The following is a 14,644-nucleotide window of genomic DNA, read 5'->3' on the forward strand; positions in this document are numbered from 1 at the left end:
AGCCCTTTTCTTCATATACTTACCTTCCCACCTGCAGTATATTTATAGGCCTACTGCAGATACAGGCATTAGTGAGGGACATCCTACAGTCAAAAATACTCAGAAATACAGAGAGATTGAGTTACAGGCATAGAGCGTGAGATTCAACAAGTCCCATTTAAATAGTGTGCAGAAAATTATTGCCCAGTGAAGCATCACAGATCCCCTCTGCAAACAAAGGGACTGCATTGTATGATCTGATTCACTTCAAGCCAGAGATGCAAGTTTGCTTTTTGTAAATTTAAACACAGAATTATTTCCTGCAGACACCAGATTCCAGACAATTTACAGATCATTCTACAGCCCATTGCTTGTTTTCACCATGCTAAACCAAAAAGAATGTAATTGCAGTCATTTATCCAAAGGCTAATCATTAACAAATAACTATGTAACAGATGGTAATTTTCCAGTGATAAATTTGAAGATATGACAAATATGCTTAAGAAATTACGGTTTTTAACACCATTCTTTTCTTCCCTATTAATATTTTGACCTGGTTAAGAAGCAGGAAATATTTCAGTGACAGCTTGCAAGAAAATTTATAGGTATATGCCATTGATCCCAGCTAGGAATCTGGCACAGGACTGTTGAGTAATGCTGAATTTTAGCAAGCTCTAAATACTGCGAGTGAAAGAAACTTCATTTCCTGCAGTCTATTGACCCAACTATAAAAACAAAGCTGATAAAACCAGTTCTTTCAAGAATTCACAAGAAAGATTACACTAGTTCCACCAAACCAATTTCTGAAAGAGTTATGAATGGATACACAGGGACAGAGCCAGAATAAAGCACTATTTCCCAGTGTACCCTCCCAACTCACAAAAATCCACATTCTACAGTGAAGTAGAGTAGTATACTTCCCTGAGTAAGGCATTATCCTACAGCCTATGTTATTATTTAAATACATATGCAAAATATTGACTTTCTTTGGTATACCTCAGTTTCTGATTACTCACAAGCTGCAAGAGATTCAACATTAACCCCTGGTGACAATGAAAACATAATTTGACTGTGTGAACTAATGCTACAGTAAATATCAAAATGTTGTTTGGTCACCAAAATGCATTTACACATTTCCTGAAGCAGCACCACCATCAAAGGTAAGATTTTTATGCAGTGAAGAGTGGTTTTATCAACAATGTTGCACTAGATTGTTGGGCCGGACAAGAACTCTATATTCTGAATTAGCTGATGTTAATATATAAATAACAAAAGCACAACCAAAATTTCAACATGTCTTTGCATTAAGAACACAGAATGACCTCAGCAAGCAAGAGACAAAGCCTACATATTTTCAGGCTTCGACCATGTACCTTTGTAAGCACATTTTTTAGGAAAGTTCTTAAAATGCTTAAGTCTCCAAAGAGGTAGACTGGCTTAGCAGCCTCCAAAACAGGAGAGGCTTACCTATCACACTTTTGGCAAAAGAAGCTCGTTTCAGGGTTGCCAGACCAAGGTCTCCGATCTTGACTGATCCAGTGGGGCCAGTAATGAAGATGTTGTCACATTTTAAGTCTCTATGAATGATGGGAGGAGTACGTGTGTGCAGAAATTGTAAGCCTTTCAGGATCTGACGGCACCAGCTTCGTAGTACTTTAATTTTCATGACTTTAAATCTTTTCAAATACCTAATGAAAAAAGTAACAATAGGTTAAACAGATTCTGCTAACAAACAGTAGATTACATGATACCATTTGCTGTTTCGAAGCAAAGAAACAGTAATTAAAGACTTGTATCAACTTAAACTTCTATTTTAAAATCTACCTGATCATTTCATTACTTCAGAGGAGCTAGAGATGATTGCCCTGTACAAAACCTATCCCCCTTTCTTCTAGCCAGCAGACTATAATGATGAAACAAAAATGTGAAAACTTGGTGTACATAGCTGATAACATCTCTGCATAGAGAATCATTCTACAGTAATTAGACAGCTGGATTGCTAAATTTCAAGGCACTGCTTCAATGACAAATAATTCAAGGCTCATTAATTACAGTTCTTTATCTATTTAACTTCTCAAACACTTACAACCTCTACCTTGCTTAATTGTAACTGGGTGGGAAGGTGGGTCACTAGATCCAAAATGTTAATAACCAACAAAGTACAGAGCTGCGGAAAACTGCAAGAGCTCTGAAATCATTAGTCCCTCGTTTCCAAAGTAATCAAGCACTCTGTTCAAGGTTTCCACATTATGTTATAAATCTGCTTCAAATTTACCTGTGGAGTTAGCAAGATAATTAGAAATTCTTAGAGATCCCCTCCCTGGTGCAGGACAGGGTTTCACCACCTGAATCCAACTGGTACTACTCATTACTTCAAAACTATGGACAGATAGAGACAGGGCAGAGAAATCTTTAAAAAGGCTCTGTCAAATAATTGAGGTGGAAGAGTTCATACATAAGTCTGTATCCTTTTGCAGGTAGAATGCAATCCAACCGTAACTGTTCTATCCTTGCCATGCCTTGAAACCCCATGTAGGAAGAGTCAAATTTCATACCAAAAATATTTTTCAATGAGCATGACCTAAGACTAAGATCCTATTCTGTTACTTAACTTCAGCAGATTAGAGATGCCACAAGGTGAATAACCTCCGACAGTTTTCAAGTGCTTTCCAGGAGGGTTTTCTCTCCATCTCTATTTGGGCAACACAATTTGAAGCAAAGAGCTGTTTTGCTCCTTCTGAAAAAGTACAGGCCAGACTGCATGTAGAGAAAGGACCTAGCATGCTCTGTAGAGCAAGGACTTTATTCTTGTTCAGTCAGAGTCTCAGATAAAGATCAGTTTCACACTACACAAAGACTGCTAGTAAATTCTGTGACAAGCATGGAGTCTAGCCACTGCAATCTGAAAACTAAAAGCAAGTTGTGTTCAATTATTCCATGGTAGTGGTCAGTCTCTTCTGCAGATTCACTTAACTAGGAGATACAGTCCCAATGAAATCACTTCAATCAGCTCCAACACAGAAATGCAGTGTATTCATCCCTTGAATTTCTCCAGTTCAAAACAAGACCTGGAAAATGAAGTTGCTAGCAATGATCCTGCTGTGAAAATAAGTCTGTAAAAGCAATTGAGTCAGTTGCAGAGGAAATCAGGTGTCAGAATGTAAAGGAAGGCAGGGGAAAAAGCCAAGCCAAGGAAGGAGACAAACTGAAGGAGGTTCTGAATCGCATCAGCTACCACTTGAATTCCTGCTATTGACACAACCCTCATTCATCTCTCTTGAGCCTGTTCCAAAGATCACATGGTAGGGGGCACTTCAGTTCAGCATCTGGAATCCCTAATTACATTCTTGGTTACAAATATGCTAGTCCACTGCCAGCTTTTCGCTGCTAAAGGACCTGGATCCAGCCATCACCCAACACTGTGCAGTGTGGCTGTCACTGTTCCATAACACTAACCTGAATTAAGTCACATGTCACTTCATGCAGAAAACACTTTAAAATGGAAGCACATACAAATAAACAAAACAGACAAGCCTACTAGCCAGTATGTTTTCACTTTTCCTACTATCATAGAAGAACTTGGGCTTGAAGAGACCTCAGGAGGTTTCCAGTCTAAGTTTCTGTAATTACAATTACACAGAGCTCAAGGAGCTATAGGAACCCTTACTAAAATAAAACATGAGAAAATTTCCTTTAAGATACCATCACATTTATCTTCTGTTAACTTTTTTACATTAAGTGACAAGTACGTCTATGTCCCAGGTACCAAAAGAAAGGCATCACTTTTATCAAATTCAGGTAAGGTAAACATATTGAAAAAAGATATGGAAGTAATAGTCAAATATATGCAAACACAAGTGTACAGTGTAAATCTAGGAAAATGCCACAAGCACATGAAGTACTTACTTAAGGCACACCTGAAATGTCCCATACAGTTCACCTGTCAAGTCTCAAGCAAAGTGGACTAGAATAAACTACATCCCAGTTATAACACCAGCTATACAAGAGAAAAACCCTAGCCAGAACTCTTAAGTTTAAAGGATTTTCAATTAAAAAGCCTATTACTTTCTCTGGATTAAATAAAAATACTTTCTTATTTCAAGATACAAAATAATCCCACAGACAGAAAATCTGGGGTATTTCTCCTACCAACACCCTACATTATAATTGTCTATTATTACTTTATCATCTTGTTTATGACACCATATAAGCCAATCCAAATATTAAAATCTGAGAGGGAGGGATAAAGGAGTAAAAAGGGAGAAAAAAAATAAATTTAGCACTACACATTTAGCAGAAAAGTAGGTAAACTTTATTTAAAGGCATCAGTACAGAGGTGCAAAACCATTAACTTACTACTTGTCTGAAAACAGCACATGAAGCACCAGATTATTATTTTACCTGAAATACCTTCACCAACCTGAAAATGTCTCCACTGAACATACACCTAAAGAATGTGGTCATATCCTTAGCCATCCAGTTCTATTTCAAGAGACAAACACTTCCCTGTAACTGCAGCCCAGACTCCCAGAGAGCCATTTTTCTTCTTAACAATGTCTATTTGTAGCTATCAATAAGCATGGTAAAAAACACAAGACATTCACAGGCTATTTCAGCCAAAGGCAAACTGTTTCCAGCTCCTGCAGCCTGCTTACACATGTAGGGTGTGAATGCCTCTCCAAGAGTGAAATGGGCACTGAACAAAGGGAGGGATGCAGAGCCCCTTTCTTCCAGAGCTGGCAGCTTTATGCCCAGCAGAAGGATGGTGGCTGGAGCTCAGGACACACTCCCAGAGAGGAGCAGAACCCTTTTATTCCAGAGCTGGCAGCTTTACTCCTAGCAGAGGGATGGTGGCTGGAGCTCAGAACCCCTTTATTGCAGAGCTGGCAGCTTTACTCCTAGCAGAGGGATGGTGGCTGGAGCTCAGGACACACTCCCATCGGGGCACAGAGCAGAGCCCCACGAGCCCCTCACACCACTAGAGGCCCTCGCAGCAGCCCCAGCTCTCTGCTTTTAAGTCAGCCTTCAGCACAGCACGAGGTGCACTCTGCTGCCTCATAGGTCCAAGCTGCAGGATTTTTATCTGAAGCTTTAGCAAGTTTCAGATAAACCAATAGGTGGTGATTTTTTTTCTTTTTTACCTGTTATTTGCATTGTGGTAACAGCCAAAACCTCCCAAAAGAGGTGACTTAATTTGAGCTTTGAACTTTATGAACTAGCTTATCCTAAATGGAAAGCAGCTGGAGAAAAAAACCCTCAAGTTTTCACTTCTCAGAATTTCTAAGTATTGCCTTCCTGAGCTCTTAGAACCCGAAAGTCTTGTGCACGTGCTTACTGGGATATCACAGGTAAGAACTGACAAGCTTGCTAACTTAAAAGATGTTCTACCATGCCCTGCAATGCTAGTAATGCTCCTCTTAAACAAGAATGTTCCTACAGTAGGTTATCCCTCAGCAGAAGGGCTCTGTTCTCATCTAAATTTCTCCTACTTCTAGTGCTCTTGTGTTGTGCTAATGAAATTAAAATGCTGTGACTTGTCTTAATTTACTTACGTTTTTAATGTTCCAGACGTCATGAGTTCTGTCACAAGAACAATACACTTTTTTCCTTTGACTGTAGACTCCCAGGAATCATAGAACCTGACAATATTGGGATGCTGAAGCCCTTTCAGCATCCCAGCTTCCTCTTTAAACCTTTGTCGCTCTGACTTGGACAGCTTCCGATCCTAATGAAAAAGAAAAGGTGCATCAGAAAGTTTTGCTTCATTTTCTTATTGAGAAGCAGCAACTTGAAAACAGTTAGTACACACAAGAATCGCGTGTCCTAAATGCCATTTGGTTTGCAATTACCTTTAAATAGTCTGTTTTGAACACATTCTATTACAGTCTTTCTATAATATGTTGCTCTGTATAATTCTATTGCTCTCAGGGTTAAAAACTGCACAGCTGCAGATAAACTCCTCTTTCTGCTTTCTCCTGCTTTTACTACTCTTAATAAATTTAGCTGTTGCCTGACTTGGGGGTGGAAAGGGGATATAATATCTTGAACACTTCAGTGTTTGTGAGTGAAATCAGATCATTTAACCCCCCTCATGTTGTACATTACGATAACCTTTCATTATTCCTACATGTCTATCCAGACCACTGGTTAACAGATGGGATTAGCCACCCATAGAGGGGGTTAAGCATCAAACCTCTGTTAACATACAGTATGTTCCTGTAGCTGTAGACCATCAAGTGAATGAATTGGATTTTCTCTGATTAAATGCAGAACCTCATGATTGAGCAAGTTTCCTGAAATCTCATGTCAACAAAACCAAAAAGTTACTCTTGTAACTCCCAGTAGAGACAGAAAGCAATCTTTTGGCCAGAGGCAGAACACAAAACAGCATTCCTGGACTGTTGTGCTGCAGCTGGCTGTCAGCTACCACCAAGACTTGGAGCAGCTATTATGTGAATGAGCAGCACATCTCAAAGAGAAGATGTCTCCTTGTGCCACGCAGTGTTGTCAGCTTGCCAAGGCATGACCATTGCACTGCTCACATCAGTCAGACTGACTGGCACGAACTGGGTCCATATGCAGTTTGCATTAAAAAACCAAAATATTTCAGGATATACTTATAGCCAAGAATTTCAGAAGCATTGTTTTTAAGTTATTTAGCAATAACTGAAGACCTATTTGTCAGATCTGAGTAACAATTTTAAGTCACTTGATTTCACATTGTCTTTTCCACTAAAAGGAGGCAGTAAAAACACACAGGATTTACTTATACTCCGATTGTGCTCCAGACAGTAATTCCTCTTCCTTTGTTTACAGGTCATGTGTTTTCTCAGTATAATTCAGCCATGTAATATCTAAACCATCCTACATTCACTAAGGCCATCAACATTTTCTAAAAGGTTCACAAAGTATCTTCAGGCATGGACAAACTTCTTTTTCAGATGAAGCTCCAATTTTCAGAATATACAATTTCCCCGGGTAAGTGTCTGAAAACAGGTTTGAAATCACCTCAGGGATCAGTTTCCTGCTGGTGTTTAGAATGTCACTCACCTTTACAATTCTTAGGAAAATGCAAAATCCTTATGTATGACTAATTTAATCTACAGACATCAAAAATCATTCAATCCTACAACTACTTCACTCTGCAGAAATCAGCATTACTACCTCTTCCCATTGTTTCATAAGCACACTTGCACAAGTTTTGATATAACATTTGAAGGAACACTCCACTAACAACTGAGCATTCATGTCTGTTTAGGTGTTGCAGTTTTTATATGTAATTAGTACTCTAATTTGAGCTGTCTTACCCCTCTAATAGCCTTCCTTTCAGTATAATGAACAAGGCAGCACAAGTTCTGTTTCAAACCTCAATCTTAACAAATTCCAACTGCTGAGACAGAAAAGCAGTGATCTGCAAGAGGTACAGCTGATCATACACACATGTACCAGTGCTTCAAACAACACAATCACAATATCATCTTTCTTACAGGAAAATAAAGCAGTATTCTCAGCCTCTGCTCTTGACCCTCATAATTGACTTTTTTAAGCCACTGTACTTAGCTGTAAATTCAGCTACTATATACGGTCATTATACAAAAAAGGCTGCAATAATTATTTTTCTATTACTTTTAAATAGTCAATATGAAAATCTGCATTCATTTTTGTCCAAACCCAAGATTTTTGATACACATTTGGATTACATTTCCTTTATTGTGCGCATACTAACAAGTTATCTACCACAAACACTGTTACCAGTTTTAGACCTACACTTAATATCAAGTCAAGGCTATGTCATTTCATTCTCATTTTAACCCACGTAACCCAATCTCCCTTCAGGGCTTTATTCAGTTTTCCCTGCCCCCATTCAAGTGTCCTCAAATAGAAACTAACAAGTGCTAATCATCCTTATCAATGAACAGACTCCTAAGAGGCACTCACTCACATTTGGACTCATTTCTCTCTCTGGTCACATCCACGGCAGCATCATGTTCCTGCAAACACAGCTGTGACGCTCAGCACAGACACTCAACACTTCAGTGCTGGCATTAAAAACCCACCAAGACCATGCAATAGACTAAGTAAAACAACACTGCTTTAAAAGTCACAGCGCCCCAGTGATCTGGGACAAGTTTGGACAAAGCACAGGCCAAAAACTTTCACCCAGGAACACAGCTATGTTTTTGCAACCAAGGAAACCCTGCACCCTTCAGTACATAACTGCAGCAGCAAAAGGGAACATTAAACAGAGCTGGAAGAAAAAGACAGAGAGGCCACTTGTTCCCTAAGCCCAGCAGTGCATACTACCTTTTACTACCCTCATTTCCTTGGACACACAACCCACACCCTCATCTGTAACAGGTTTTTATATTCTTCTCCTAAAGGAACACTAATGCTAGGTTACAGAAGACTGCCAATATACTTTAAAAGAACCCACAACCCAAACATTCAGGAAAATACTGAGTCTCCTGTACAATTATACCAACAAAGTCTGTATACACAATGACTGGTTTTAGCTGTACAAATTACATTCTAATGCAACTTGCAAACAGTTGGCCTGCAGGCCAACATACAATTTAAAATGACAAGTTCATTTTCAAAACCTGACTAATTAAAAGTATTAGACAGCAAGATCTCCCAGGCTGCATAGACACAGACTAAAATAGAGCCTATCCCAAATGCATGTTGGCATCCTTTGAGCTATTAGTATGGGCAAAAGTGACAACTTCACCTCATGCTTGTTCTTGTACAAAAAATGCAACTTAAGCAGCTGCAGCTACTAAAATATTGAAATAAGCAAGTAAAATAGAGCACTGTATGTAACTTGGGAGACTGAGCTGTTACCAGCCACGTTTGGTATAAATAGCTCAGGAAAAGCAGGGGAGTGAAAGTATCTTGGCATCACATGGAATGCAGAAAGTAGCTGTAGAGCATAGCTGTGGCAGAGAGAAAGAAGCCATCATCATTTAGTGAAAATTAAAAAGAGTGTTTTGCACACTCTTTTGGGAAAGGAACAGTTTCCACCATCCTTAGTTATAACTGCATAGTCCAAAAGACTCAAGTCCAGATGAGTTTTCCCAACAAGGCAGCTCCTGGGGGCAGTACTCAGAATCCATCGTGGCCTCTGAGCAGGACCCTGCAGAATTGCAGGACCCTCAGCTATATCTCCACTTCTAAAGATGTAAAGAAATCTGTGGCCTATCACCCAAAATATGCCCTCCTTTGGCTTAAATTATTGGAAGTGTGAATCAGATAAGCAGATTTATCCCCTGCAGCCTTTTTCCTATAATTCATGGCCCAAATATGTACATAGATGGATCATTTCCACAAGTATTTGTTGTTTTCATTTGAAAGCAAAAATATAAGTTTCACAGATTAACATTCCAGTTTCACCAAGTACAAGATCAGTTAAACAATTTTAATATTTGTGTTGATTTTTTTTTAATCAAACAGCCAAAAACTAAACAAAGTAGAAAGACTCACGAGTAGTTTTCCATAAGCCTAGGAAACTTAAACAATTTTATAAAAAAGCCAGCACTTTAAGAACAGTTAGTAATATACAGCTTGATATCCTATCCTTCAAGGACCAAATCATTTTGGAATTCCCACTAATAAGATTTAAAAATGGACATACTCTCTCCTTTCTTGCTCTTTTTTTACCATAAGCAACCTTAGGCAGACAAGACAAAGTCCTAAACCTAGAAGTTAGCAAATCACATTCTTGTAGTAGCTCAGCTGGCACATGCTGAGCAGATATAGCCCAAATATTTTTAAAAATACACAAAGCTGTCAAACTATAGGAGAGCTTGCTTCCTAAAATGGATTTAACTACCTTATAAAATAGACAGCATTGTTCTTCCTAAACTGATAGCTTCCCTGGAGGACCTAAGTGTCACATCCCAATCACTGGGCTGCCCTTTGAACAAACTGAAACAGATGCATCAAGCCTACTCTGTTCATTTCATTCATTCCTTTCCACCTACATTAAATTGTTTTGACAAGCCAGGACACACAGCAAGGCGTCCCAGCACGTGATTTGTGGGTCTGCAGTGCCAGGGGCCTGAAAGGAGACGAGCAGCAAATGAAACATTGTTCAGTTCTTGGCTGTTTCCACTTATCCAGGTCCTTCCCATCAGATTTGTTTTGGTCAGGAAAGAGCTATCAGAGGTGTTTACATTTTTCAATGTAAAACAGGGATCTTGGGCCTTCATGATAAACCAGGTACAGGTTTACTCTTCCACTAATTTTTTTAATGTACAGCAGCATGAATTACATGCAGCATTGTTACCCTGTACCTACATGCCTTATATAAATAAAAAACCAACCAAAACCAACTCCCTTTTTCCCCTAAGATTAGCTATTGTACCAAGCCACAACAAACAAAGCTCATAAGCAAAAAAATGCCTATAGTCCTCTGGTGGTTTGTTTCAGCCAAGACTTACTATCTATTCAGCATCCTTAATAAGGAAAAAAAATACATTTCTGGCACCTAAATTAATCTTAAATTTCAACTGGGAGATTCACACAGTCATTGAGCCTATGGAGTAATTTCCCACGTGTTTTCCTTTCTATCTGTCCACAGTCTTTCTGAGTTCTGTCCTGTTCACACCAGGACAAGAAATCCCACATCTGCAGAACACATCCCAGTGCCCAGAGCAGTCACAGGGCCCAATCCAGACAGCAGAGGCAGCAGGGGAGCCTCCTCATCAAGGCATTGCACTCTGCTCACATCCCTTGAGTCTCTTCAGGCAGCCCAAGCTCAAGCAAGGCTCCCACTATTTTTCCTGACTGACACCAAAAGGCCTGAGCTGAAGTCTGGGACAATTCAGTGGCATTAAACAGACACAGTTCTGCACTGGTGGCACAGTGCACCTCACCCTCCAACACATACTGCAGGATACCAAGCAAGTGGCCACCAAGAGAAATACTCTACATGAAAGGAACTACACCTGCCAACTCCTGCTATACATGCTCCAAGGTGATTTTCACTTCCTTAACATCAAGGACAATTTACATCGCTGAAGTGCTGGGGAAGCTTCATGCACAGCAGAATGAACCAGACTCAGAAAACTTCCCATGATCTCCATCTACAAATAAGCAGACTCACAAGCAATACAGGTCAACTTCAAACTGTTTGGGTTTTGATTTAAAAAAAAAAACCAAAAAAAACTCAGTGATGAGCTGCTACACTATTTAGAGCTCTTTCATCTTCCACAAATATTAGGAAGATAAGCAGTAAACAGAGAAAGACTGGACACTTCATATAGTAAAGACAGGTTTTACTAGCTTTCTGCATATCATACCACTAGATCCAGAAGTGATACACAGCTATAGTGCAGGGAGAGTTAGTGGGTTGATTTACAGGGAGGGTTAACTACACTACAGCAACAGTATGTAGTTTTCATCCAGACATGCAGTAGAAAAATTAGCAGCAATGAACTGTCTTCAAGTGATGTGATCTGTAAATGTACAGCCATGAGAGACTTCAAAGTGCTGTTGAATTATAGATAGTCTGAATCACAAGCAAGGTGAATTATCTATCTCTGCTGGGGTTACACTGAGCAGCATTTTGTCAGGCATTCAAATGTCTGAAAATCCAAGTGAAGACACTGCAGCTCCCAGCCTATTATTTGGAGGAAGAAGTAGCATAGAGAACAGACAAATGTTCTTCTGTGTGCATTTCTGCAGCATATGAGAAAGGCTTTGCAAGCCTTTAAGCAAGGTTAATGAGGGGTCATCAGAGGAGAAGCTAGCAAGACTGTGTTCTGATATTCAGCACTGTTAATGGAACTGAGGCTTTGTGGGCTGCAGTGTTCTCATCCTGAAAAAATCTAGGAGTTAAGAGGAAAAAAGAGCACAGTAACCACTGAGCTAGATTAACAAAATATCAACAAAGAGTCCACTGAGCTTAAAAATCACCCAGCATTACACAGTTGGTGCCTAGAAATGGACGTCTCAGTGCACAAGCACTGCATCTACTTTTCTGCATCAACACATAAACCACTTAATACTTTCCAGCATTAAAGACCAGGTAGAGAGATAAAAGGGAAGGGAAAGAGACTGTTCAAAATGCATCCCTGCACAGCAACAGACAAAAAACATTGATCAAAGATCTGTACAGATCCTTCCATCACTCTACTGTCTACAAACCACTGAACACAAAGAACTGGTTAAACAGAGCTGAACAGCAGCTGTTCCAAAAGTACATATCCAGGCTAAAAAACATCCCTGCCACTCCTCATAAGGCTTGTGCTTTGGACCCATTGCCAGCTTTGCTGCTCTTCATTTGACATGCTCCAGCACCTCACTGCTCTTCTCTTAGTGAGAGGCACAGAACTTTCCAGCCACTTTCCTGCTCCCCTTACTTTAAAGATAGAAGGCAAAGCCTCTGACAGGTAGCAAAATACCATGCCAGGCAAAGTTAATGCTTACTGAAAGAATGATTTCACTTTGCTCCTTGGCAAGTCTCCACAAGAAGAATCAATTTTATATAAGCTACAGACAATCTTCATGGAGCATGCAAACATCCTGAAGAAAGATAACACTAAATGTAAAATACAAACCTAGCACAATAGAAGAGAATAGGCTTGAAACAGTTACACATTTTAAGGTTCCTGATTAAAGGTAAGTATTTGCTGTAGGTTTCCTCTTATACAAGGTATTAAAAACACTAAGTTTCAGGAAAGTACGAAAGTAGTCAACCTAAGTGAGACACTGAGTGATTATTCCCATTGTTCATCAGTTTCCTGGTGAAAAGCACCTGCCTTCTAAATTTTTCACCACTAGTTATGTGGAAGGCAAAGGAAAATGGGTAATTGATTTGATATTTCTCTTCTGTGTTTTAATTTCTGGCATTTCAATGCACTGCAATAGCAACTAAATAGAAAATTCACTGGAAGATGAAGTAATTTGTTAAAAACATAAAAAATACAAGTGCTTCTTGTTCTTTCCTTTAGAATTGTTGCAGTTAAATGATACAGCAAATGTACACAACTTTCCTTATGCTGCTCAAATGTTAGAAATTAAGAAACAAACATAATCTGACAGATAACTGATGGTAGGAGGAGGGAAAGGAGGGAAATTAAACTCTAAATGATCAAACAAAAGGAGGCCAGAAGTCTTCATCAGTCACCATTCAGTCTGAGTAAGTCAATTATACATATCCTGAAGGAACTTGTACTTCATCTTTGTCTCAACACTGAAGGGGAAATATCTGCAAATTACAGCCCACATATGTGACCAAAAGATTCCAGCACCACTCCCCATTTTATCCTGTGATTGTCTCCGTTTTGATGAAGCTGTGACTCACCACCACAGGCCAAGGGGGCAGAACACCAAGAATTCTGTTCCTCTGTGCTCACTTCCCTGCTTTTACATTTGCAGTAGCCCCTGTGCCACCAGTAGCAGTAGCAGCATCTAAGACACCTGGTGGCAGTAATGTCATGGACTTTTAACCTACGCTTGAAGAGACATCCTCAGCAAGAGTCTCCTGGGAACAGAAAACGTATCAGAACTGATGTCTCTGCCTGCTTGCACCAAGTTGTGGCATCGTTGCAAATACAATCTCCATCACAAACACAACAGCAGAAAACCACTAACAGTAGATAAGAATGTTTCTTCTTTATATAAGGTCACCAGAGTCTTGAGAGTACACTTCCCAATAACAAAGTTTATCTTTTGTTACAGTAGCAGCATGGGAATTTTTTATTTTCAGCAATGCCAAAGGTGAGCACACTGCTGGGATACTGCACTTGGATACCATTTGCAGTATTAGATGGAAGGCTCATGGCCAGTGCTCACCAGAGACAGAGAGGTGCAAACACACAGCTTCCAAAAATTCAGCCAGTGTAGATTTTTGGGTTATTACTAAAATTTTAAGAAGCATTCATAATTTGTACAAACAAAGTCTCTATTGGATGCTTGCTTTCCAGAGCTGGGTTATGTGTGAAAATACACATTAATACACCTCTGTACTGCTCCTCTCCCCAGTCTCACATCAGCAGCATCATCCTTAGGCAAAACAAGTTGGCTGAACTCAAACCTGAGCCAAATACCCCTTCCAAAGAAAACAATGCCTGAGCTGTACATCATCTAATCAGAGTACATTAAATACCATACCCTTACTTTACCAAATCAATTACATATTTTCCTTTGCTCTCCACAAAATCAGAAAGCAAAAAAAAAATTTAAACAGTAGATATGAAACCTAAAGCTTAGACATGACCTCTTCTGGAATGTTCCAGGTCCTCAAGAATCTGGACTAAGAATGGCAAGCAACTGTTTAGGCTTCAGTCATTTCTATTCTAGGGTTGCTCTAGGCAGCATTTGTGTTTCCTTACGTAGAAGTCTTGAGGGGAAAAAAAAGATGGCTAAAAGATGTATTCAATTTATCCATTCTGAGAGGCTGAACATTAAGGGGCAGTAATCAAAATGCTGGACTATACAAAAATAATCAGTAAAAGAACAGAGAGCTCATCTATTTATTTTCACTATTTTCACTTTTAAATTGTTATTTGATCCATGAAAGATAAATGAATAAGTTTGCTTTCTGATAGCAGCTCTCAACAAGGCTTATGTTTATTACATACAGCTTATTAGAGAACTGAAGTGTTGGCTGAACTGAATCCTTGATGAGCTATTAACCAGCCGGACCATCATGTCACTTGGC

The 14,644-nt window shown here is 39.4% G+C and overlaps 1 protein-coding gene across 1 annotated transcript in view; it reads right to left on the bottom strand.

Annotated features, from left to right (window-relative positions):
- The window catches only part of LOC115910495 (serine/threonine-protein kinase WNK1-like), a 99,156-nt gene that overhangs the window by 61,083 nt on the left and 23,429 nt on the right, over window positions 1-14,644 (bottom strand). The window contains 2 exon segments of the mRNA XM_030960687.1: window positions 1,447-1,667; window positions 5,532-5,704. Of these exon segments, the coding sequence (XP_030816547.1) occupies window positions 1,447-1,667; window positions 5,532-5,704 (394 nt within the window).

This window comes from Camarhynchus parvulus, chromosome 1A (assembly GCF_901933205.1).
Source record: "Camarhynchus parvulus chromosome 1A, STF_HiC, whole genome shotgun sequence".
Classification (NCBI taxonomy): Eukaryota; Metazoa; Chordata; class Aves; order Passeriformes; family Thraupidae; genus Camarhynchus; species Camarhynchus parvulus.